This window comes from Ovis canadensis, chromosome 3, assembly GCF_042477335.2.
Source record: "Ovis canadensis isolate MfBH-ARS-UI-01 breed Bighorn chromosome 3, ARS-UI_OviCan_v2, whole genome shotgun sequence".
NCBI lineage: Eukaryota > Metazoa > Chordata > Mammalia > Artiodactyla > Bovidae > Ovis > Ovis canadensis.
Window position 1 is genome coordinate 227,669,816 of NC_091247.1, and position 22,118 is coordinate 227,691,933.

The following is a 22,118-nucleotide window of genomic DNA, read 5'->3' on the forward strand; positions in this document are numbered from 1 at the left end:
GAGTTCCAGTGTCCTCGTTGCCATTTACTGGTTCTGTGACCTCAGATAAGTCACTTGCCTTTCAGAGCTTCGAGGCCCATTTCCTGAACTATTTTGGAAATAACATGAAGTTACTTATACACACGGCAGCATCTGGGTGTGGTAGGCAGTTAATGAGTATTGGTGTCTCCATTCACTGGAAGGTACTCAAGTGTTCATTTCGATTTTTATTTAAATGGAAAATGAAAGTTCAGAGGGTTTGTAGAGCTGCCATCACTTCCAGCTCTTAGACCTGTGTGTGCAGTTTTGGGGTTTTTTTGACCGCACCACCTGGCTTGTGGGATCTTAGTTCCACAGGTACTTGCTTCCACCAAAGACTAAACCTGAGCCCTTGGCAGTAAAAGCACAGCATTCTAACCACTGGGCATCCAGGAAAGTCCCACGTGTGTGCACTTTTAAACCAAGCTCCCAAAGGTGGTGGTGGTGGTGTTCAGTCCCTAAGTCATGTCTGACTTTTATGACACCATGGACTGTAGCCTGCCAGGCTTCTCTGTCTATGGGATTTCCCTGGCACGAATATTGGAGTGTGCAGCCATTTCCTTCTCCAGGGGATCTTCCCGACTCAGGGATCAAACCCAGGTCTCCTGCTTTGCAGGCAGATTCTTCACCAACTGAGCCACCAGGAAGCCCAAAGGTGAAGGATGATAATTATGATTATCATATAATGATAAAATAGTTAACAACTATCACAGCTAACACCTAGGCAGTGCCTTCTGTGGGCCAAGCAATAACTAAACCCTCATGGAGCCTTTGAGGAAAGTGCTGTTTTGATCCTCATCTCACAATGATGACATGGAGGGAGAGAGGTTAAGTAACCCACCCGAAATCCCAGCGCTGATATAAGGTGGGGCGGGATTCTGACCCAGGCAGCCTGGCTCTGGAGTCTGTTCTCAGACACCCAGCCCGATGATGAAGGGGGCAGGATTGCTGGGATCACTCAGTGCTCATCAGCTTGTTACTCTGGCTTCCTCTCAGAAAGCCCTCGTACCAGCCCAGTTCTGAAATTCTCAAGTGAAAAACAGGGTGTTTCACTAGCTGAGGAAGGAGACAGCATGGCGAAGAGGGAAGAGCTGTGAAGAGTCAAGGAAGTGATGTGTGCAGGCTGTCCTGCACAGACATCTGGGGTGACGCTGCAGCATAGTTTTGGAAGTTCTCTGGATCCTAAGCAAAACCACGACGACCAGATAAGAAAGTTTTTCATCCATGGGAAACGCTTTCAGCTAAACAAAAGGCAAGCCCCACATATAGTTCAAATGAAATCCACCCACATGGTATTGGCATCCGTGCAGGAGGAGGCAGTGAAAGAACCCCAAGCAGTCAGCAGTGTCCTGTAGAAAGCGCAATCTGCGAACAGTGGCTGAGGCTGGGAGCCCCTTTGCTCGCTGCAGTGGCGAGTGTGTGCAAGGATTGAAGAAGGGGTGGAACAGGCTGTGCTGTGCTTAGTCGCTCAGTCCTGTCCGACTCTTTGCGACCCCATGGACTGTAGCCAGCCAGTCTCCTCTGTCCATGGGATTCTCCACGTCCATGGGTGTGAATACTGGAGTGGGTTGCCATGCCCTCCTCCAGGGGATCTTCCCAACCCAGGAAGAGATCCCAGGTCTCCCACATAGCGGGCAGATTCTTTACCAGCTGAGCCATCAGGGAAACCCAAAAATATTGGAGTGAGTAGTCTCTCCCTTCTCCAGGGGATCTTCCCAACCCAGGAATCAAACCGGAATCTCCTGAATTGCAGGCGGAGACTTTACCAGCTGAGCTACCAGGAAGGCTTTTTTTAAAAAAATATTTCTTTAGGCCCATCAGGTCTTAGTTGTGGCAGGCAGGGTATTCGTTGTGTTACGCAGGATCTCTTGCTGCGGTGTGCAGTATTAGTTGCCCCTCAGCGTGTGGGATCTTAGTTTCCCAGACCAGGGATAGAACCTGAGTCCCTTGCACTGTAAAATGGATATTTTTTTTTAATGGGAGGGTAATTGCTTTACAATATTGTGCTGGCTTCTGCCGTACATCACCATGAGTCAGCCATAGGTATACATATGTCCCCTCCGTGAGCCTCCCTCCCACCCTGCGCCGCCCTCTGTTGTCACAGAGTACCGAGTTTAAGCTCCTTGCATCATACAGCGAATTCCCGCCAGCTGTTTTACATATGATCATGTATATATGCTCCTCTCTGAGTTCGCCACACCCTCTCCTTCCCCCGGCCCCTGTCCACAGGTCTGTTGTCAGCGTCTCCACTGCTGCCCTGCAGATAGGTTCATCAGTACCATCTTTCTAGATTCCATATGTCTGTGTTAATATGCAGTATTTGTTTTTCTCTTTCTGACTTACTTCACTCTGTATAACAGGCTCTAGATTCATTCACCTCACTAGAACTGACTCAAATGCATTCCTTTTTATGGCTGAGTAATACTCCACTGTATATACGCACCACAGCGTCTCTATCCTTTCATCTGTTGATGGGCATCTAGGTTGCTTCTGTGTTCTAGCTGTTGTAAATAGTGCTGCGATGAGCATTGGGATACATATGTCTTCTTCAATTATGGTTTCCTCAGGATATATGCCCAGTAGTGGGATTGTTGGGTCATATGGTAGTTTTATTCCTAGTTTTGGCAAGGCAGATTCTTAACCACTGGACCGCCAGGGAAGCCCCATTAAACTTTTAAACCTGGGCCATTAAGACTTCCTTGAAAAGTCAGGGTCTCATACTGTGAAGAAAATGCTGGAAATGAAATAGAAAACTGAGTAGGAAAGAGACTGTTGTGGAAAATGAAACTCCAGGTAAATGTAGAGGCCTGTCAAAGAGCAGGCTGCCAAAGACAGCAGATGCAAGGGCCCTGTGGAATCAGGAAGAGTGTGGACCACTCCTTACGTGACACTGATTTCACATAAAGATGGTTAGCCGAAAAGTATCCAGGTTACGTCTCGTATAAAGTTATTGTAGGAAAAAAGGAGAATAAAGAACAGAATGACATTCCTCTGGAGATTGAAAGTACTCCAGGAAGCCATGCTTACAGACGAGATCAAAGCTGGAGCCTGTATCAAACAAACTAAGAGGATTGAAAATACAACCAAAAATGAAGGAAAAATGTAAGCCAGGATTAGGAAAAACTGAGAAATGAAGTGATGAGACTCAAGAAATTATTTTAAATTAGAGCAAAAGGCAGTTTCAGAAATACATACTTAAGGAAAAGCTGAAAACAAAGATCTCATAAATTGAAAAATAAATAACAAAAGGGATGAAAAGACTCGAAGAGAAAGTGACAGATGTTGAAGAGAGAGAAGATCCAACTTACAGGTAATAGAAATCTCCGAAGAATTAATCCAGAATGAAGGAGGGCAGCAATAATTACTACAATTGGTAATTCAAGAGACTTTACAGATATTTTAGGGAAAAGATTTTAAATTCCAACTTACAGATAATAGAAATCTCTGAAGAATTAATCCAGAACGAAGGAGGGCGGCAATAATTACTGCAATTGATAATTCAAGAGACTTTACAGATATTTTAGGGAAAAAATTTTAAATTCCGTATTGAAAGAACACCCAATATATTTGAACATATTGACTCAGAGCAACCAACACCAAGATATAAAGAGAAAACAAAAATATCTGTGCCTTTCGGTAAAAACAGAAAGAGACTTATAAGGGAAAAAACTATGTTATTGTTATCATCAAATTTATCCAAACAACACTTACACCAGAAGAAAATTAATACTTAGCATACTCAAGAAAATGTAAGTCAAGGATCTTATACCCAACAAAACAGACTTTTATGTACAAAAGTGAAAGTCGTTCAGTCGTGTACAACTCTTTGTGAGCCCATGGACTGTAACCAGGCTCCTCCATCCATGGGATTTTCCAGACAAGAATACTGGAGTGGGTTGCCATTTCCTTCTCCAGGGGATCCTCCTGACCCAGGAATCGAACCCAGGCCTCTCAAATTGCAGACAGACTCTTTACCATCTGAGCTACCAGGGAAGTCTTTGTGCCTTTATGTACAAAGGGCACAGACTATTAGCACCATGCAAAATTGTCAGCCTGAAAGCATTAAACATAATTACTCATAGAACTACAGTTAAATGAGTCTTATAAGAAAAAAGTATAGTACGAATCACTGTAGGCTCAGGCTGTGTAGGTCTAGCACATCCGTTAAAGTTGTAGGTAGAATAAGGAGAACTTATCCCCCAAATTATTACTTTAAGTAATTATGTAATTATGTTAGTGGTAGTAATTTTAGTTTTGTTATTCTGAGACTACTGGATTAAAATATGGAATAAACAAAAATAAATAATTATGGGGTATTCTACCATATCCTGTGTTCTTAAGAGCAAGAATTTTGATATGGAAAAAAGGAGATTCCTTTGGTTTATAGGAGAGGTTAAGTGAAAAACTATGTGCCTCTTGTTTTGATTGTAAATATCAGTATGAATTCATCCTGTATATGATCTTTCAAAATTTCCACTGAAGAGGCCTAGAAACAATGACCAACTCAGAAGCACTGAGCATTCTTGGTATCCAGATTATGGTCTTGAAATATCACTTTCCACTAAAAAACAAAAAACGAACCCAACACTGCTTGGAAATAGCTGGGACAGTAAACGTGTAAGATGGGGCTGGAACACCTTGTTAAGCCAGATAGCGAGATTCCTGGGGGAGAGGACTTCCCTGGTAGTCCAGTGGTTAAGAATCTGCCTGCCAATGCAGGCAACACAGTTAGATCCCTGGTCCGGGAAGATTCCACGTGCCTCGGGGCAACTAAGTCCATGCACCACAACTACTGAGCCCGCGCTCTCTAGAGCCCACGCTGCCGCTGCTGCTAAGTCGCTTCAGTCATGTCCGACTCTGTGCGACCCCATAGACGGCAGCCCACCAGGCTCCCCGTGCTCCACAGCAGAAGAAATGACCGCAACTGGAGAGTAACCCCCGCTCACCAAAACTAGAGAAAGCCTGTGCACAGCAATGAAGACCCAGCGCAGCCAAAAAATAATAATAATAATAAAGAACTGTCTCCAAAACAATATTCTCATTTTAAAAAAATACATAAAGATACAACAAGGACTTCGATGGTGGTCTAGTGGTTAAGACTTGTGCTCCAAATGCAGGGACATGTGTTCGATCCCTGGTCAGGGAACTAAGATCTTGCATGCCACATGGCACGGCAAAAAAAAATAGATAAATAAATAAATGAAAGATCCAGAAAATTTTTTTAATGGACAAATTTAAGTGATTTGCTCGAGATGCACATGTGTGGTACAGACGTAAAGGAACCCAGGTAGGCGATTGCTGGCAGAGACAGGACGGGGGTTACTTTGTGGGTGCATGAGAGGGTTAAGACAGATCTGGGCCCACGAAGGGGCCTCAAGTGCCAGGTTGAAGTTCTCTTTCTTGACCTGGGTGCTGATTGTAAAGTGGTTTGCCTTATAATACTCATTAAGCTGTAACCTTGTTTCGTGTAGCTCTCGTATTTTATTTTATGATTAAGAGGTTTTTAAAAGTATGCCTGGACCTGTAGCAAACTCGGGCCCCTCTTACCCCGTCCATCACATACGTGACACTGGAGGTTTGACTGCTTTGTGTGGGGCGCCAAGCTGGGTGCTTTCCCTGTGACCGCCCCCTCCGACCCGGAGTCCCAGGAAGGCCAGTCCTTGTCTCCCTTGCTTGCTTTTGGTGTCCCTGGTGTGTGACACCCAGCAGACACTCCAAACACACCTGTTGAGCAAGTGAGTGAATGAATGTGATTTGCAGTTGTAGACACTGAAGCTCAGTTCGTGTAGCTGGTAAATAGCAAAACTTTGCTTATCTCGGCTGGGGCAGATGGAAGCTGGGGTCTGTCTTGGGGGTTCGACTCCCAGTCCGGTTTGTAGAAGAACCCAGAAGCATCCCCTTGGAGCAGCTGGGCTGGGAGGCCGGTGCAGGTCTCTCAATGACGGAGCCAGCCTGGGGCGGGTGCTGCTGCCCGGCTACCTGCTTCTCTCCTGGGCCCTGGGCTCTGTCTCTGAGGGTGTCCGGGTCCCCCCTTTCCCACCCCGTCTTGTGCTGTGGCTCCCCTCAGGCTCCGCCAAGAGAAGACAGACACGGTCCGCTGCATCAAGTCCTGCCGCCCCAACGATGTCGCCTGCGTGCTGGACCCGGTGCACACCGTCTCCCACACCGTCGTCTCGCTTCCCACCTTCCGCGAGTTCACCCGCCCTGAAGGTGAGTGGCCACTCCCAAGTCTGGAGCCGGCATGGGGGTCCCGGCAGAGGCCAGCGTCTGGGGGACCATCCTTGCCAGGGCAGCCCCCTTGCTGAGGCTGATAGCTTGACCTGCAGGAGCAGCTCCTTGGCGAGATGTGGGTTTGGAATGCTGACCCCTCCCTGCTTCTGCATCTCCTCCGTGTCCCCAGACTACAAGGCAACCTGGTTCCTGCCTGTTCCCCACCCTCAGTTCAGTGGAGGGGGTGTGGATCTCATTTGGGGGATAATAGTCGTTCAGCAAATAGCTATTAAGTGTTGATTCTTTGCCAAGTGTGGGATTATCAGGGAGGGCTTCCAGGAGGCAGTGACCCTACTCTGGGTCCTGAGGGGCCAGTAGGAGGTTAATGTAGGAAAGTGGGGAGTGGGAGAGAGGGCCAAATCAGAATACCTCCAGAAAATCTGGAGGTGAGTGGGGAGTATGTTTCTTTGAAGAAGGAAGCCAAGGTTTTCTGGCTGGAGTGGTGGAGGCTTGGCAAGAGATGGGCTGCAAAGGTAGGCAGGAGCCTGCACTTGGAGTTGGGGCTTCAACTCCAAGGTTTTGGGAGTCAGTAGAGGGTCGTGACTGATACTTTTTGCACAGCGAAGCCGCATCCTGGAGACCGAGGGGCAGGTGGGTTGGTGTGGCTAGACCGACTCCACGGAACCCCACAGTAAAGGGGTCAGTGTGCCCGCCACAGGCAGCTCCCACGGCAGTGCCGACCTGCCATCACAGCCCCTTTCCACACGTGGGGCCAGGGCAGCGGGCTCCCCGTGCCTGGCAGAAGGCTGTGGGCAGAAAGCTGCTCTGTGTGCCTTCCTTTGGGGTGTGCGGCCCACATGCCAGGGCCAGCCAGCGTGGTCTCGACACCCCCTTCCTCTGTGGAATCTTCACCCTTCCCCTGTGGCTTTCGGAAGAGCCAACTGAGCCTCCTGAGTGTCAGGCTCTGGGACGCCATGGTGAACAAGAGCCCTCCGTGCGTCTCAGGGAGGTTAGACAGGTTGCCTCGTGTCTACACATGGCCCCAGGGTCCGGGGAGTGACTCCGGTGTGTGTACCAGAGCACAGCCTGGCCGTGGGGGTGGGAGGGCAGGAGAGGTGCCCAGGGACGGGCTCACCTGCAGGAGAGGTGAGCCCCCCACCTCCTCGTCCCTCTAGAAAAGGGAGGCACAGAACCTTCGGAGGGCAGCACGGACTTGGCTCAGAGAACATCACTGACTGCGGTTTGCCCTATGCACCATGACGGGTTCTGCCAAACCACTCAGATCCTTCCCAAATCCCTTTCCGCCCGTGCCGTGGTCCCCCGGCCAGTGCTGACCCACAGTTTGGTGCTACAGGGAGCTGGGCATGTTTAGAGGTGCCTGTCGGCATCTTGGGCCAGGAAACCTAGACCTTCACTGTTCACGTGGAGAGGACCCTTGGTGGGCAGTGGCGGGCCACCTGCTTTACTTCACGGTGGAGAGACTGAGGCTCAGAGAGGAATCCCCACCACCACCACCCCAGATTGCGTAAATCAGGCCCTTGTGCTCCCAGCCCTGATTTCACATCAGGGTCTGCTGATTTCACATCAGGTGGCCCGGGAGATGGACACAGCCACCCACCCACTTGGGGCCGGGCCGGAGGAGGGGCTTGCCTGACCCCCATCGCTGTGGGGCAGGGACCATCTTGACCTCTGCCACATCCTTTGTCCGCCCCCCTTCCCCATCTTCCCAGCTTCAGGGAGACTCCTAAGCAATCACCAGTTACTTCCTAGCCCTGGCCCTACCAGCTAATGTGCTCCGTGACTTCCGGGAGGATCCGAAGTCTCTCCAGGCCTCGGCTTCCCCTTTGGTGCAAAGGGGGCACAGACTGTGACCTGGGGTCCCTCAGGGCCCCTGCACCTTCTCCATGCGTGGGGCCCTCGTGTTGGGTTCTCACCGCACTGGGTCAGGCTTCTCTGGGCTCGCGGGGCCCAACGCTACGCCCTCTCCATGCCTCGCTTCTCTCTGGCAGAGATCATCTTCCTCCGGGCCATCACGCCTGCGTATCCTGCCAACCATGCTGACATCATCTTCGACATAACGGACGGGAACCTCCGCGACTCTTTCGACATCATCAAGCGCTACATGGACGGCATGACTGTGGGTGAGTGGCTGGAGAGAGCAGGTTCACCCAGATGCCCCCTGGTCCTCCAGCCCGTCATGGCTCAGCCGAGGCCTGTCGCAGACCAGCCCGGTTCCCATCCGGGTCCCCTGGTCCTTCAGGGCCCAGCTGGAAACCCACACCTGTCAATCACGGTGCGAAAAGCGACCAGGGGGGAGATCCCTGGAGCCTCAGTCTCCCCACCTGCAGATGTTGTTTGTTGTTTAGCTGCTAAGTCGTGCGTGAGTCATTTGCGACCCCGTGGACTGTGGCCCACCCAGCTCCTCTGGCCAGGGGATTCTCCAGGCAAGAATACTGGAGTGGGTTGCCCTTTCCTTCTCCAGGGGATCTTCCCGAGCCAGGGATCTACCCCTCGTCTCCTGCATTGCAGGCGGATTCCTTACCACTAAGCCTGCTGGGAAGCCCCTCCAGGTCTCCTAGGTCCTGGATTTTGTCGGCCTGAGCGGAGCGTTATGGAATGTGGTCTGTAGGTGGCACTGTTGGCTCTCAGAACCCCGTCCCCGACGCCCCAGCCCCGACCGACTGACCGTTGTGGAGCTGCAGCTGGAGACGGGATCGTTAACTCCTCTGTTGCCAAAGAGCCATTTATAGCGACTTTACAAGCTCTTAAATGGGTTTGCATGTTGTAAACATGACTGGGGGCCCTCCCGCCCCCGGCCTCCTCCTCCGCTAGTTGGCAGCCAGAATAATTAGTTAATTACAATTAATAGTACAGGAGTCCTCTCTGGATTCCCAGGGGAGGGCGTGCAGCCATAAAACTTGCTGCTTGCCCCTGAGTCACTGCCCGCCCTGGGCCTCAGTTTCCCCCACTGTTAGGTGGAGCGATGAGTTACGGGACCTTCGGGTGCCTGGGGATGGGGGCAAGCAGGAGGAAGCGGGGCCAAGGGTATGTGTCCCCCCCGCCCTCCCCAACCCCTGTGCATGGGGGTTGGTGAGCAGCTCGTGGGCACCTGCACACAGAAGCCCACCTGGGACCGCCTTTGTGCTTGACGCTGGGCCGGCAGGTGTGGCTGCAACACGGCCCACCCTGGGGGCACTTCTCAGCTCTTAGACCACAGGAGATGGAGTCAGATCCTTCCGACGCACTCGTTCATTGCGTTTCTGGGCTCTTTCCTCTCTGCACTGGCCCTGAGCCTGGCATTGTGGATACAGGGATGGGTCAGTACCCGTACAGCCCCTGCCCCTGAGGGCTTTGCATTCCACCGGGTGGCAGTGGGGAGGCAGACAGGTCATGGGAACGTAGTGGTGGAGAGACAGTGACAAGCAGCTGCGAGGCCTCGCTGGGGACTCCGGACAGCGCTTGTGTCTTAGATTCCCAGCTAAACCCTCCCTGGAGTGACCCGAGCCAGGGGCCGGGCCACAGCTGGGCCCAGAGCCAGTGGTCACAGCACGTTTTTCTTGCCGCCTTGAAACTCCAAACAGAGCCAACCTGGGAGCCTGTGGTTCTTGGGTTCCCATCCACTGGGACAGAAAATCCTGGCACCTCAGAGCCTGGAGGCTCCCGGAGGCTACCCTTTCCAACTCCTTCTTGGAGGCGGCCTCCCGAGCAGCGAGGGGGTGCTGGCCGGTCTTCCCAGGGTGACTCAGGCCGGGGTGGGGGGGCGAGGAGGGGGCAGACCCTGGTGTGAGGGGCGACCACAGGTGCCACCATGGAAACACAGCATCCTCTCCTTGCCGCGTTTGGTCCCACGGGCCCTGGTCTTCGGATTCGGTGCTGGCGGAGGGCCCAAGCTGGCCCTGGGGAAGTCGTCCTGCCTGTGGCCCGGCCTCCTGGGTGGGCCTGGTGTCCAGCTTCTCAGTCCGTTTGCCGGACGTCTCGTCTGGTTGGGCCCCTGGAGTTTGCCAGTGAGCTCTCCCACGTGGAGGGTGAAGGCCAGCGGGGACGGGGGTCTCCCTGGGGTGTGACCCAGGCTGTGCTGGGCTCCTGTCTCGCCACCCACGGGGCGCTGTCTTGTTTCTCTCCTTGGAGCCCCTTTGCCTGGACTTCCTTATCTGCCGCTCCCTCCAGCACCTCTCCTGCCCCAAAGAACTTCTGTGACCCCTGGAGCGTCTGGACTCTGAGGGTAGCCACCCTGGCACACGCCAGGCCTGGGCATGGGCCTGTCCACCTGTGATGGCTTGCTCTGCCACTGGACTCTAGCCCAGTCTGAGCGGGGTGGGAGCCGTCACTGGGCATGCTCACCCCCATATCCCGTCTTGGTCTTTGAAGACGCCTCTGGGGCTGTGATTGTCTCCATCGGGCAGAGGAGGAAGCTAAGGAAATGACCACCTTGAGACTGAGCTATGAAAACAGCAGGGCCCAGTTTGCAGGCGTGTTTTCAGCTATGCATTCTCGTTTTAAGCAATGTCTTAGATAGAAACCTTCTAAGTCCGTGGAGAGGGAGAAAGTGTTTTGTGGGCCACTCAGGCCTCCCGTGTGGGGGCTCCTGGGCCCATTGAGACGCGCCTGGGCAGCCCGCACTGCTTGCAGCACCTGGGAAGGGGCCGCACCTACTCATAGGCTGAACCCCTGCCTGCTCTAGGCTTCACCCTGAGTGGGCACTGGGCACCGGGTCAGGAAGGCTTCGTGGAAGAGGTGAGGTCTGAGCTGGGTTGTGGTGCACGTGAAGGAGCAGCTGATACTCAGTGCTGGAAGCAAAGGAGGAGGGACCAATGGCCAGAGAAGGCAGGTGTGGTTTGTGCTGGGCACTCCTGCTGCTGGAGGTGGAGCGGGCCTAGAGCCCAATCTTCCCCAGACACCCAGAGCCGGAGCTCTCGGACTGTGGGTGTTGACTTGGGCAGAGTTACCAAGAGTTTGTGTCCCAGAAAATTAACCAGTGCACAAGCCGCTGAGACCGTGACACGGTGAAGGTCGTTGCTCCCCCAGATCACAGAAGGAGAAAGCACTCCAAGTTGATTAAGAACCTGAAAGGGCCAGACCTTCCCCTAATGCGTCCTTTAAAAACCAGCTCTCCGCAGGGATAAAGGTGGCTCTGAGCAGGGCTGAGCTGCTCTCTCCTTAAAGCCGGGTGCAGCCACCCTGTTACATTCCTCTTTCACCAGCTGTCAATGAAAAATGAAGAATACATTTTCAACCTGTGCAAAAAATGCTCTATTAATGCCTGAGGTATTCTCAGGCCACTACAAAGCCTTCCTTATCCAGCCCCGGCTTCACTCCGCCCAGCACAGCACTGGCTGTGATCGGGGGCTGCTTCAGAAGGGGCCTTTCAGGTAATAGTTCCTGGAGATGACTAACAGGGGCCCTGGTGAGGTGGGTGCAGTCTGTGTATCATCAGCCACCGGCAAAGGGGGAACCCTCCCCCGGGACTCCCCAGGCCCCTGGATGGTTGGTGGTATCTGAGCCTCAGCCCTCCCTGACCCCTCCTTGCTCACTACTCCTTTTTAACTGTTTTTCTAAGGAGAGGGAGGGAAAAAAAACCTGTCTATATAGAGGGTGTGCTTTGGCAAAATTTCTACTAGAACCTCCCCAAAGCCAATAGGAACTAGACAGCACTCAGCTCAAGCTACTTTTTAGACCCAATGGTTGATTTCGTGAATGGCCCTCTGGATCCTTGGTGGGCATCACTGTTGCTATAGGAAAAAAACGAAGAGCATCACTGTCAGCTGGCAAGGAGGTGTGCTGCACGCCCCTGGGTCCCCTGAGAAACAGAGGTGCTCCTATCTTCAGCTCCTGCCCAGGTACCATGGCAACCAGTCATGCTCGCAATAAAGTCTGAATGAATGGAGATGGTCCAGCTCATCTTTTAAGGCTTCCCAGTGGTAAAGAATCCGCCTGCTAATGCAGGAGACACAGAAGGCGCGGGTTCGATTCCTAGGTCAGGAAGATCCCCCTGGAGGAGGAAATGGCAACCCACTCCAGGATTCTTGCCTGGAGAATCCCACGGACAGAGGAGTCTGGTGGGCTACAGTCCATGGGGTCACAAAGAGTGGGACACGATTGAGTGACTGAGCACGCACGCGTGGACATGGGTTAGGTTGAGGAGGGACAGTCCCTAATTGCAGACACCATTCTTGTCATTAGAGGAAATGATAAGGAGAGCTCCTGGCAGCACCTGGCATGTAGTAGGTGTAGTCAGTATTCATGGAACCCAAACTTTTTCACATAGCCCACGTTGTCTGTGCCAGAGCCTCTAAATTTGGCCCATATCTCACCACCCGCATAACAATATCCTCACTCCCCCCTCCTCAAGGGAACCAAAAGCTTTTACATTTTGAAAGAGCATTCTAAGTTTTATTGTGAGCATACAAGGACTGTTACTATATTTCACTTTTGAATAATATCAACGGCTGGGGTGGCCCTTTTAGGGCAAAACACCCTGGACTCTCTGCTCCCACCGTTGGAGCACTGAGCTTGGGGTCACATATCCTGGCGTCGGTTCTTGCTTGGTTGTCCATTTCTAGCTGTGTGACCTCAGGCAGGTCTCATAACCTCTCTGAGCCTCGGTTTTCTTCTCAGTGAGATTGCCATAGTAATGCTTGCCTTGCCGGGGTATGAGGACCAGAAGGAGTCCTATGTACTGTAACATAGCTGGGTAGGTTGTTAGGGGATAAATGAGCCACTGTGAGGAGGCCGTTTGGGTGAGGTCTCGGAGCCCCCTGAAAGGACAGGAGAGCAGGCACATGGGATGCTACTGGGACTGTTCACCCCAAAGTGGCTCCAGTGACCTGGGAGCTGTGTCATAGGCACCCCTCGTGGCCTGGGCTGATGAGTCAGGCCGGAAGCAGAATGGTGGAGGCCATTCCTCCTGAGTTCTGTCATCCTTGAATTATTTGTTCAGCAAGAACCTCCTGGATTCCTACCCCATGCCTAACCCCGTGCTGGGTTCTGGGGAACAAGTTTACACTCAAGCCACAAATCCTGCTTTCACGAAGTTGCCTCCTAGCTTCCCTAGCATCCTGCCATCTGAGTTCCTACAGTTTGTTTTTCAGCAGTAGGTTTTGCCTCTGTTAATGTCTCAGTGGGAGAGACAATAACGTGGCAAGGCTGCAGTCTACAGTTGACTTTCTGCGCACCGCACAACCCTGGGGGGTGCCATTCACAGCCTCTTCTACCTGCACTGCGCAGCTTGGTCAGCTGTACACAGCAGCCCCAGTGCAAGAGCTTATGCGTAAAGACAGCTACCTGCCTGTACCTCAGCCCCTGGCCAGGGGAAGCCTCATGCAAAGCAAAGAGCTTGTCTGCCCAGCCGTCTGCCTTCAAGTCACTCTCAGTCATTCCAGCCTGCAGGGGCCCAGATCGCCTCTTTGAAATCTTTACCTCTTAAGGGGTTAAACACACACTGCTGACCCGTCCGGGAGCCTGATTCGGAAAGCTTGGCCCAGAATCAGTACACATTACGGATGAGATTCAGAAATTCCACCTAAAAACAACAGCGCGGCCGTCTCTGCTGGTGATGAGTGATCGGCCCTGTCCTGCTTTCACGGCAAATCCCAGGATTAGGCGCTTTCTCTTCTCCGGGGGGCACAGCCCCCGCCCCACCCCCTGGGGCCACACCCTGGCCGGCAGCCAAGTCGTTTCCCGGGGATGCAAAGAGGCGGGCCTCGGCGACCTCACCTGGAGGTTGGCGGTCCTTGGAGGGCAGGGGGACGCAGAGGGCAGGCGGCGCCCTCTCAGAGGCCTGAGACGGGGCGTGAGAGTGGGACGGACACCAGCACCTTTTGTGCTGACTGTGCTGGGGCCTCACGGAGCAGCGATGGGCCATAGGCATTGGGCCCGGAGCCATCGTGACTCATAGGAAAGCAGATATTCCTGTTGCAAAGCCCTGTGAGGAGGGCGCCCGACACCCAGTTTCACAGAAGCAGAAACTCTCAGAGGCCACCCCCAGGCTGGCACGGGACTCTTAGGGCTCAGTGGGGTCCTCTGCTTTCGTGGGCCTCACTGGACACCTCTCTCTCTGCTCCTGCCCGTGGACCCGCGCATCACGCTTCTCACATCTGCTGGCCCCCTGCCCCCACCCCTGACGTCGGCTCCCGGCCATGAGGTCCGCCAGCCTGGCCGGAGCCTCCCTCGTTTCTCAGCGGGGTGCGTCCACATGGTGGCAAAAGGTGCCCCAGCCACGAGGCTCCTGAAGCCGGGGACCCTCTGCTCCCCTCCTTCCGCCCCCGCAGCCGGTTGCTTAATGGGTCTACCGGGTTTTAACCCCCACCTTTCACGTCCAGTCCTGCCGCCTGGCTGGAGACGTCTTCAGCCTCAGCTTGCTTATCTGCTCCCCAGCGTCCAGCATCCTTCCCTTCCTCTTCCCTCCGCTTTGCTCCAGACACACCAGCCCGTGCCAAAGACCGCAGCCGCTTCATGGCCTCTCCGGTCCCCTGGACTTGAGCTGTGGCATTCACCTGCTGCTCTCCTTGGTTAAGCTCCTATCCATCCCTCAGAGCCCAAGTTGGCTGTCACCTCCTCTCGCACACCCTCCGTGCCCCACCCCCACAGGCAGGGTGTGCGGCTTGCTGCTTTGTGCTCCCAGAGCCCCAGGGCCGAGCTTCTTATAGACTCTGGTCTTTATTCTTCTAGCAAATAACGTGTGTGTCCCAAGGGAGCAGGCTGTGCTCTAGGGAGGCATCGGCCAAGAGAGACAGACGGGAATCCTAGCCGTGTACACGTTTCCTTCCGGGCGTAGGAGCAGGCAGGAGACAAGTATAACATCCACACTGTCAGGCAGTGTGAGTGCTATGCAGAGGGCGGGGGAGGAGATGGGAGGGGGCAGCCACTGTGTGTCTGGTGGTGGGAGACATTCGTCTGAGGACCCGGGGAGCTGAGGAAATGAGCCGTGCAGAGATCTGGAGGGGGAGCTCCAGGCAGTGGGGACGGCAGGTGCAAAGGCCCTGAGGCAGAGGCGAGCCGGGCATGTTCAAATTGCAGTGGCCAAAAGGAGTGCGTCAAGGCTGTGTATTGTCACCCTGCTTATTTAAGTTAAATGCAGAGTACGTCATGAGAAACGCTGGGCTGGAAGAAGCACAAGCTGGAATCAAGATTGCCGGGAGAAGTATCAATCACCTCAGATATGCAGATGACACCACCCTTATGGCAGAAAGTGAAGAGGAGCTAAAAAGCCTCTTGATGAAAGTAAAAGAGGAGAGTGAAAAAGTTGGCTTAAAGCTCAACATTCAGAAAACGAAGATCATGGCATCCGGTCCCATCACTTCATGGGAAATAGATGGGGAAACAGGGGAAACAGTGTCAGACTTTATTTTTTGGGGCTCCAAAATCACTGCAGATGGTGATTGCAGCCATGAAATTAAAAGACGCTTACTCCTTGGAAGAAAAGTTATGACCAACCTAGATAGCATATTGAAAAGCAGAGACTTGACTTTGCCGACTAAGGTCCGTCTAGTCAAGGCTATGGTTTTTCCTGTGGTCATGTATGGATGTGAGAGTTGGACTGCGAAGAAAGCTGAGCGCTGAAGAATTGATGCTTTTGAACTGTGGTGTTGGAGAAGACTCTTGGGAGTTCCTTGGACTGCAAGGAGATCCAACCAGTCCATTCTGAAGGAGATCAACCCTGGGATTTCTTTGGAAGGAATGATGCTAAAGCTGAAACTCCAGCACTTTGGCCACCTCATGCGAAGAGTTGACTCATTGGAAAAGACTCTGATGCTGGGAGGGATTGAGGGCAGGAGGAGAAAGGGACGACCGAGGATGAGATGGCTGGATGGCATCACGGACTCGATGGACGTGAGTTTTAGTGAACCTCGGGAGTTGGTGATGGACAGGGAGGCCTGGCGTGCTGCGATTCATGGGGTCGCAAAGAGTCGGACGCGACTGAGCGACTGAACTGAACTGAACTGAACTGAGCTGAATGAGGCAGGGTCTTGAGGCCGCCACAATGCTTGGACTTTACTGCCAAGTGAGATGGGAGCCACGGGAAGGTTTTGGGTTGAGGTGGGAGACACCCTCTGGGCGCCTGGGTGAGCCTGGGGATCTAGTTCCATGACCAGGGATCGAACCTGGGCCCCCTGCTTTGGGAGTGCAGAGTCTTAGCCTCTGGACATTGTGGCTCACTCTGTGGGCTTCCTTCATAGCTCAGCTGGTAAAGAATCTGCCTGCAGTGCAGGAGACCCCGGTTTGATCCCTGGGTTGGGAAGATCCCCTGGAGAAGGGAGAGGCTACCCACTCCAGTATTCTGGCCTGGAAAAGTCCATGGACTGTATAGTCCATGGGGTCGCAAAGAGTCAGACATGACTGAGTGACTTTCACTTTCATGCAAAACCTTTCAAAAAACCTGTGCAGGCTGGAGGTGACCGTGTGGCCCCGGCAGGAAGGGTGGGCAGCAGACAGATTCCGGATACATCAGGGGGTAGTGCCAGGTTTTGCTGACGAGTTGGGTGTGAGACAAAGATGACTGCATGTCTTGACCTAAAGAGCAAGCAGACTGGGGTTGTCAGCAGGTGAGCTGGGGAAAACTGACGCGGCAGCGCTGGGGAGGCCACACGCGCCCTTTGGCTTAAGACTGTGGGCCTCACAGGAGTAGAGTGAGTCTGGGAGGCGATCGTGGGTGGATGGCAGCTGGAGCCCCGAGACCAGACACGCTCACGGAGGAACTGAGTGTAGACAGAGAGAGGAGGTCGGAGCACTGTGGCCTCTTGTGCTCAGAGGTTGGAGAGATGAGCGGAGGCCAGCCTGGGGGAGGAGGCCTTCCCAGGAGGAGGGGCGTGAGCTGTGTCAATGATGGTGACTCTGGTCAGATGAAGACAAAGGATTCGCCACTGGATTCAGGATTGCCCCGGCTGATGGCGACCTTGACCAGGCCATTCTCAGTGGAGTGGGGTCGAGGGGAGACACACCAGGGTAGGGGCCCTGGAGGCGCCGCTGGGGGACTCCTTCCAGAAGGTCTGCTGTGCATGCGAGTGGAGAAATGAGGTGCCAGTGGGGAGGGTGTGTGGTCACGGCATTGTGAGTTTTTTTTTTTTTTAATATTTATTTCTTTGGCTGCACTGGGTCTTAGTTGCATCATGGGAGCACCAGTGAGCATGTGGGATCTAGCTCCCTGACCAGGGATCGAACCTGGGCCCCCTGCGTTGGGAGCATAGAATCTTAGCCACTGGACCACCAGGGAAGTCCCCATTGTGAGTTTTTTGCTTGACTTCCTCTTCCACCGGTTGTAAATTTCTGGAGGCAAGAGCCTACAAGGGGTTCACTTGTGCCGTACCGCCCCCGTCACCCTATTTGTCTTTCTTTCTTGCACACCCTTGCATGCACACGCTCGTGTGCACACACAGCATGCCCACTAGGAGGTTCCCCAGGCCTGGTGCCCAGCAGACTGCAGGATCTCACTTGCCTGATCACATACAGAGTCACCAGGGGGGTTAAATGAGCCCAGAGTGGCCTCTCAGCGTCTCCCGAGTTCTCCTGCGGATCGGCTGCGTCCAGAATGATTTGTGATGCTCTTACCGCTGCTGTTATGCACCTTCTGAAAAGCCTTTGAGATCACCGGCGCGTTCATAAATTATTCTTTTTTTTTTTTTAAGAAAATGAAATGTTTTTAGCCAAACAGCAGCAGAGGCATCTTGTGTGAAATTAGGGGGGAAAAAAAGAGTCTGATGATGACACGGATCTTCCGATGACCTCACCTGACAACCGTAACTACACAGAGGACCCAGACACTCACCGTCAGCCACTGTCACCAAGAGCACTTCCCAGAGCCTCAGAGTCTGGTGTTCCCAGGTGGATCGTTCGATCTGTGCTTACGGAGAACTCCGCGTGTCGGGTCCTCGACGGTCACAGTCATCTCAACAGCAAGGGCACTGCTGTGTGCTGAACACTTCCGGCACGTAGGCCACACGTCCTGTGTCACTTGGGTTTCCCAGACGGCTCAGTAGTCAAGAATCCCCCAGCCAATGCAGGAGACAGGGTTCAATCCGTGGGTAGGGAAGATTCCCTGGAGCAGGGCATGGCATCCCATTCCAGTATTCTTGCCTGGAGAATCCCCATGGACAGAGGAGTCTGGTGGGCTGCAGTTCATGGGGTTGCACAGCGTTGGACATGACTGAGCGATTGAGCAACAGCTGTGTCACTTATCCCTGTGGGAGATGGCCCCGTTCTCCAGGTGAGGACACTTGAGGCTCGGAGGGGCTTCCAGGCTCAGGGGGCATGACTGAGGCCTGCACGCAGCCTGGTGGGGCTGGATGTGGGGTTTCTGCTGCCACGACCGTCCTGTGTGACCTTGAACCAGGCAGAGTCCTCATCTTTGAGGTCTGTCCCAGCCCTGAGATTTCTCATCTAGGGGCACCTGGAGATATGCAGGGGGCTGATGAGTTTGGGTCTAGCGATGGGGAAGGGTCCCCAGCAGGTAGGTGGGTGGGAGCTGATCCAGGCGGGAGGACTCACAGAGAAGGAGGGGGGGATTCTCGCACTTCCCACCCCTGCCGCATCCTGCGCCAACCTGTAAAAGCAGGTGCATTAGATGCAAATTCCTTCCGGAAAACCGCCCGGGCCATCTCTCCCGCCGGCCGAGGCCAGGCGGCTTGGCCGAAGGGCAGCGGCCCAGGGTCTGGCTTCACAGGCAGGCTTGCTGTTTCTGGTTCAGAACTCATTTCACCTCCAGAGCCCCCATTGCTCCTCCTGGAACCGTGAGGCCCCAGCGCATGTGGCTGAGATGTCGGGGGAGGAGATGGTGGACAGGGGTGTCTTCATACCCACCATGTGCCCCTGGAAATGCTGGTTCCTGCATCCAGGAAGGAGCCTGGAAGCCTTCGTGCAGAGCTGACATTTCCTTTCCTCTTTCTACCCAAGGGAAAGGTGGGCCTTGGGGGCGTTGGGTTCCCTGCTGCTGCCCCGTACAGACCCTCTGGTTTGGTCATGAGAGACCCGGGAGGAAGTGTGTTTATGAGAGCCGAGAAGTCGGGAGGATGGTTCTGCTGAGGCAGACTTTAAATCTGCGACCGAGACCCCTGTCCTCCACCTTCCAAGCTCTTACTGGGTGCTTTTCAAGCAAGAAGAACAGAAGACAGGGATTGGAGCGCTCCATTCCTTCCCTGCCCATGACCGATATGATTGCCCTGTAGTTCCTCTCTGCCGTTTTTGCCCTGTATGGATGACTCAGCCAAGGGCAGTACATCCTGGAAGTTTCCTGCACACCATGTCGGGGCAGGTGCGGTCGGGTAGAGAGAACTAAGCTCAGGGTCTGCCCGTCTGGGCGGCGCTGTGCCCTGACAGCCCTGTGATCTGGGACGTCAGCCCCCAGAGCCCCGAGCTCCTCCCCGGTGGGAAGGAGGCAACGGTCCTCCCCGCCGAGGAGTGTGGGGAGCGCGGGAAGGAACAGTGGACGCGGGGCCCGTCCGTTCCCGTCTCCTCCGCCGCTGTGGACCTCCTTCCTGGCCCACCACCACTATAGCTTTGGGCATTAGACGTACGGACCGTACGTCTTCCTGTTCTTGCGTTTTCCTCTTTGCCTTCGGTCTGTGCTGCTCACCCTGGCCTGGAGTTATCCCTGTTGAGGAAAATGTCCTGAGATCCGGGTGATGGTTTGCTTTTTTCCCCGTCGCCCACTGTGTTAGTGTTTGGTGAAACCACGTGGGTCTCCTCTGAGCTCCAAGGTTCTCCGGCCTGGCACCTTGTCCGACCAGGCCGACTCGGCACCTCCCCCTGGCTCATGGCTCTGTGTGGCGGCCGCAGGGCCAGACAGGGAAGCCTGGTTCCAACCTGTCGCCTTTCTGCTTGCACGTGGGTCGCACCTGAAAACCCAGCGACCCGTGGCTGTCATCCATTCCTTCCCGCCGCTTTTGCTTCTCCGGGCGATAACTTTCAACTTTATAAACTGTGCTTAGTGCTTCGGTCTCTAGTTCGTGCGTTCATTTAGCAATTCGCTCATTGCCGGCCCTCCTATGTGTCAGGTCGGTAGTGGGACCGAGGACCTACTATGTTCCAAGAGCCAGAGATAGGAGAGTGACCAGTGGCGCAGTGGGTAAGAGTCGGCCTGCCAGTGCAGGGGACACGGTCCCGGTCCTGGAAGGCCCCACAGGCTGCAGGGCAGCTAAGCCTATGTGCCCATAACTACTGAAGCCCTCGCAGCCAGACCTTGTGCTTTGCAGCAAGAGAAGCCGCAGCAATGAAGAGCAGCCCCTGCTCGCCACAACTAGAGCAATCTGCTTGCGGCAACAAAGGCCCAGTGCAACGAAACATTAATTAATCACATTTTTAAAAGATTGACCGGAAAAGAAAGTCTGTGCCCTTGGCCTCTGGCCTCACACGGTGGTGGGGAGACCGTGACAACGGAGAAGAACCAGTGTCTCCATAACCTGATTTCAGGTGGCGACCGCGTCTTATTCTCATCTGGTGCTGACTTGCTTCCCTCTGCCTTTTTTTTTTAACTTGAAGCTCTGTCTTTTGAAAAGCACAGTTCATTTCCACTGGCATGAGGTACCATGCCGTCTCTGGATGGATCATCCTTTTTGCTAAGATGCCCTTCGACAGCCCTGTTCACGCCATTACACTTGGTCAGTTAGAATCGCAGGACTTCTGAGTCGGTGGCTGAACTTCAGAAAGACGGTGGCTCGTGTGAGGTCACAGGGCTGCTCGGTGAAGAAGGAGAGGAAAGCCAGGCTGGGGTTCCAGGTCTCCACAGCCCCCAGGAGGCGATGGAAGTCTCCCGCTGGACGCCTGGGCTCTGTGTTCGGGCTCCTGGCACATCGGCTGCAATTTACAAAGCAGAGACGAGACGTGAAGGTGAAGTGCCCGAGGGGACCTACATTTTTCAAAGGAAAAAAAAAAAGACTTAATTATATCTTTCAGAGGCACAGACACGCCGAGGAATACCAGCAGTGTCTGGGACCCGAAGCAGAAATGCCAAAGATGAGGATATGGAAGATTAACACAGTTGAACTCGGCATTGTGGCCTTTTTTTTTTTTTTCTGGGGCTCTTAAAAGTTAGGGAGGTAAACACCCCAGCAGGGAAGATGGACAAGGCAGGCATGCTGGAAAGAGCCTTTCCCTCTCTCCTGCATTTTGCTGCAGGAATGGTCTTTCCACATAAAGCTGCTCCTGCTCAGAGCCTTCAGTGGCCCCTTCAAGACAAACCTTCAAGACAAAGGTTTGAGGGGCCCTCAAGGTGTAGGGTCCCTTCTTTCCTCCCCTCTCCCCTTCTTCTCTTTTCTCTCTGTCCCTCTGCTTTCATCCCACTGGATAATTGTAACGGTGCCTCCCCTGTGTCCTGCCCCGGGCCCTGGGCTGGGGACAGTGGACAGAGATGAACGTGATGTAGACCCTGCGTCCGAAGGGGGAGTCAGCTGTGAAGGTTCCCTCGAGGGAGACCAGGTACCAGGTGACACGGAGTAAGGCTGGTGGGGCTTCATGAAAGAGGACACAGGCGGGCTAGCTGGTCCCCAGCACCTGGCGCAGAGTGGATGCCAGCCACACATCTGTAGAAGCAAGTGACGGATGCGGTTGGACCCCTGGTGGAGGTTCAGCTTCTAAAGTCTGTGATGCCACATTTGGGCAGCAAGGGTTTCTCTAGTTCCCTCTTGTTTCCCTGCCCCCAGAAGGTTGGTGGTGGTTCTGAAAGAACAGCAGTCTAGAGTCGGTGGTGGTGAGGAAGCCAGGAGACCACTGCTCTGGGTTCCCAGTTCTGTGAGCCTGACAAGGTGCGAAGTCCCTGAGGAAGCCCTTTACCACCTCCTTACCCTCCTCTGTCTGTCTTTCCCCAAGATTAACTCTGTTCCCAGAACTGACTGAAGCCTTCACACTTGGGGCCTTTGCACAGGTCCTACCTACCTTGGGCCTCCTTGGTGGCTCAGATGATA

The 22,118-nt window shown here is 53.9% G+C and overlaps 1 protein-coding gene and 1 non-coding gene across 2 annotated transcripts in view; one reads left to right on the forward strand and one right to left on the reverse strand.

Annotated features, from left to right (window-relative positions):
• Positions 1-22,118, forward strand: part of FBLN1 (fibulin 1) — an 81,516-nt gene that overhangs the window by 53,989 nt on the left and 5,409 nt on the right. The window contains exons 15-16 of the mRNA XM_069586162.1: positions 6,086-6,228; positions 8,238-8,369. Coding sequence (XP_069442263.1) covers positions 6,086-6,228; positions 8,238-8,369 — 275 coding nt within the window. The remainder of the gene's footprint in view (positions 1-6,085; positions 6,229-8,237; positions 8,370-22,118) is intronic.
• TRNAG-CCC (transfer RNA glycine (anticodon CCC)) lies at positions 17,365-17,437 on the reverse strand. Its single transcript has one exon. It is a non-coding gene; the product is annotated as a tRNA-Gly (tRNA).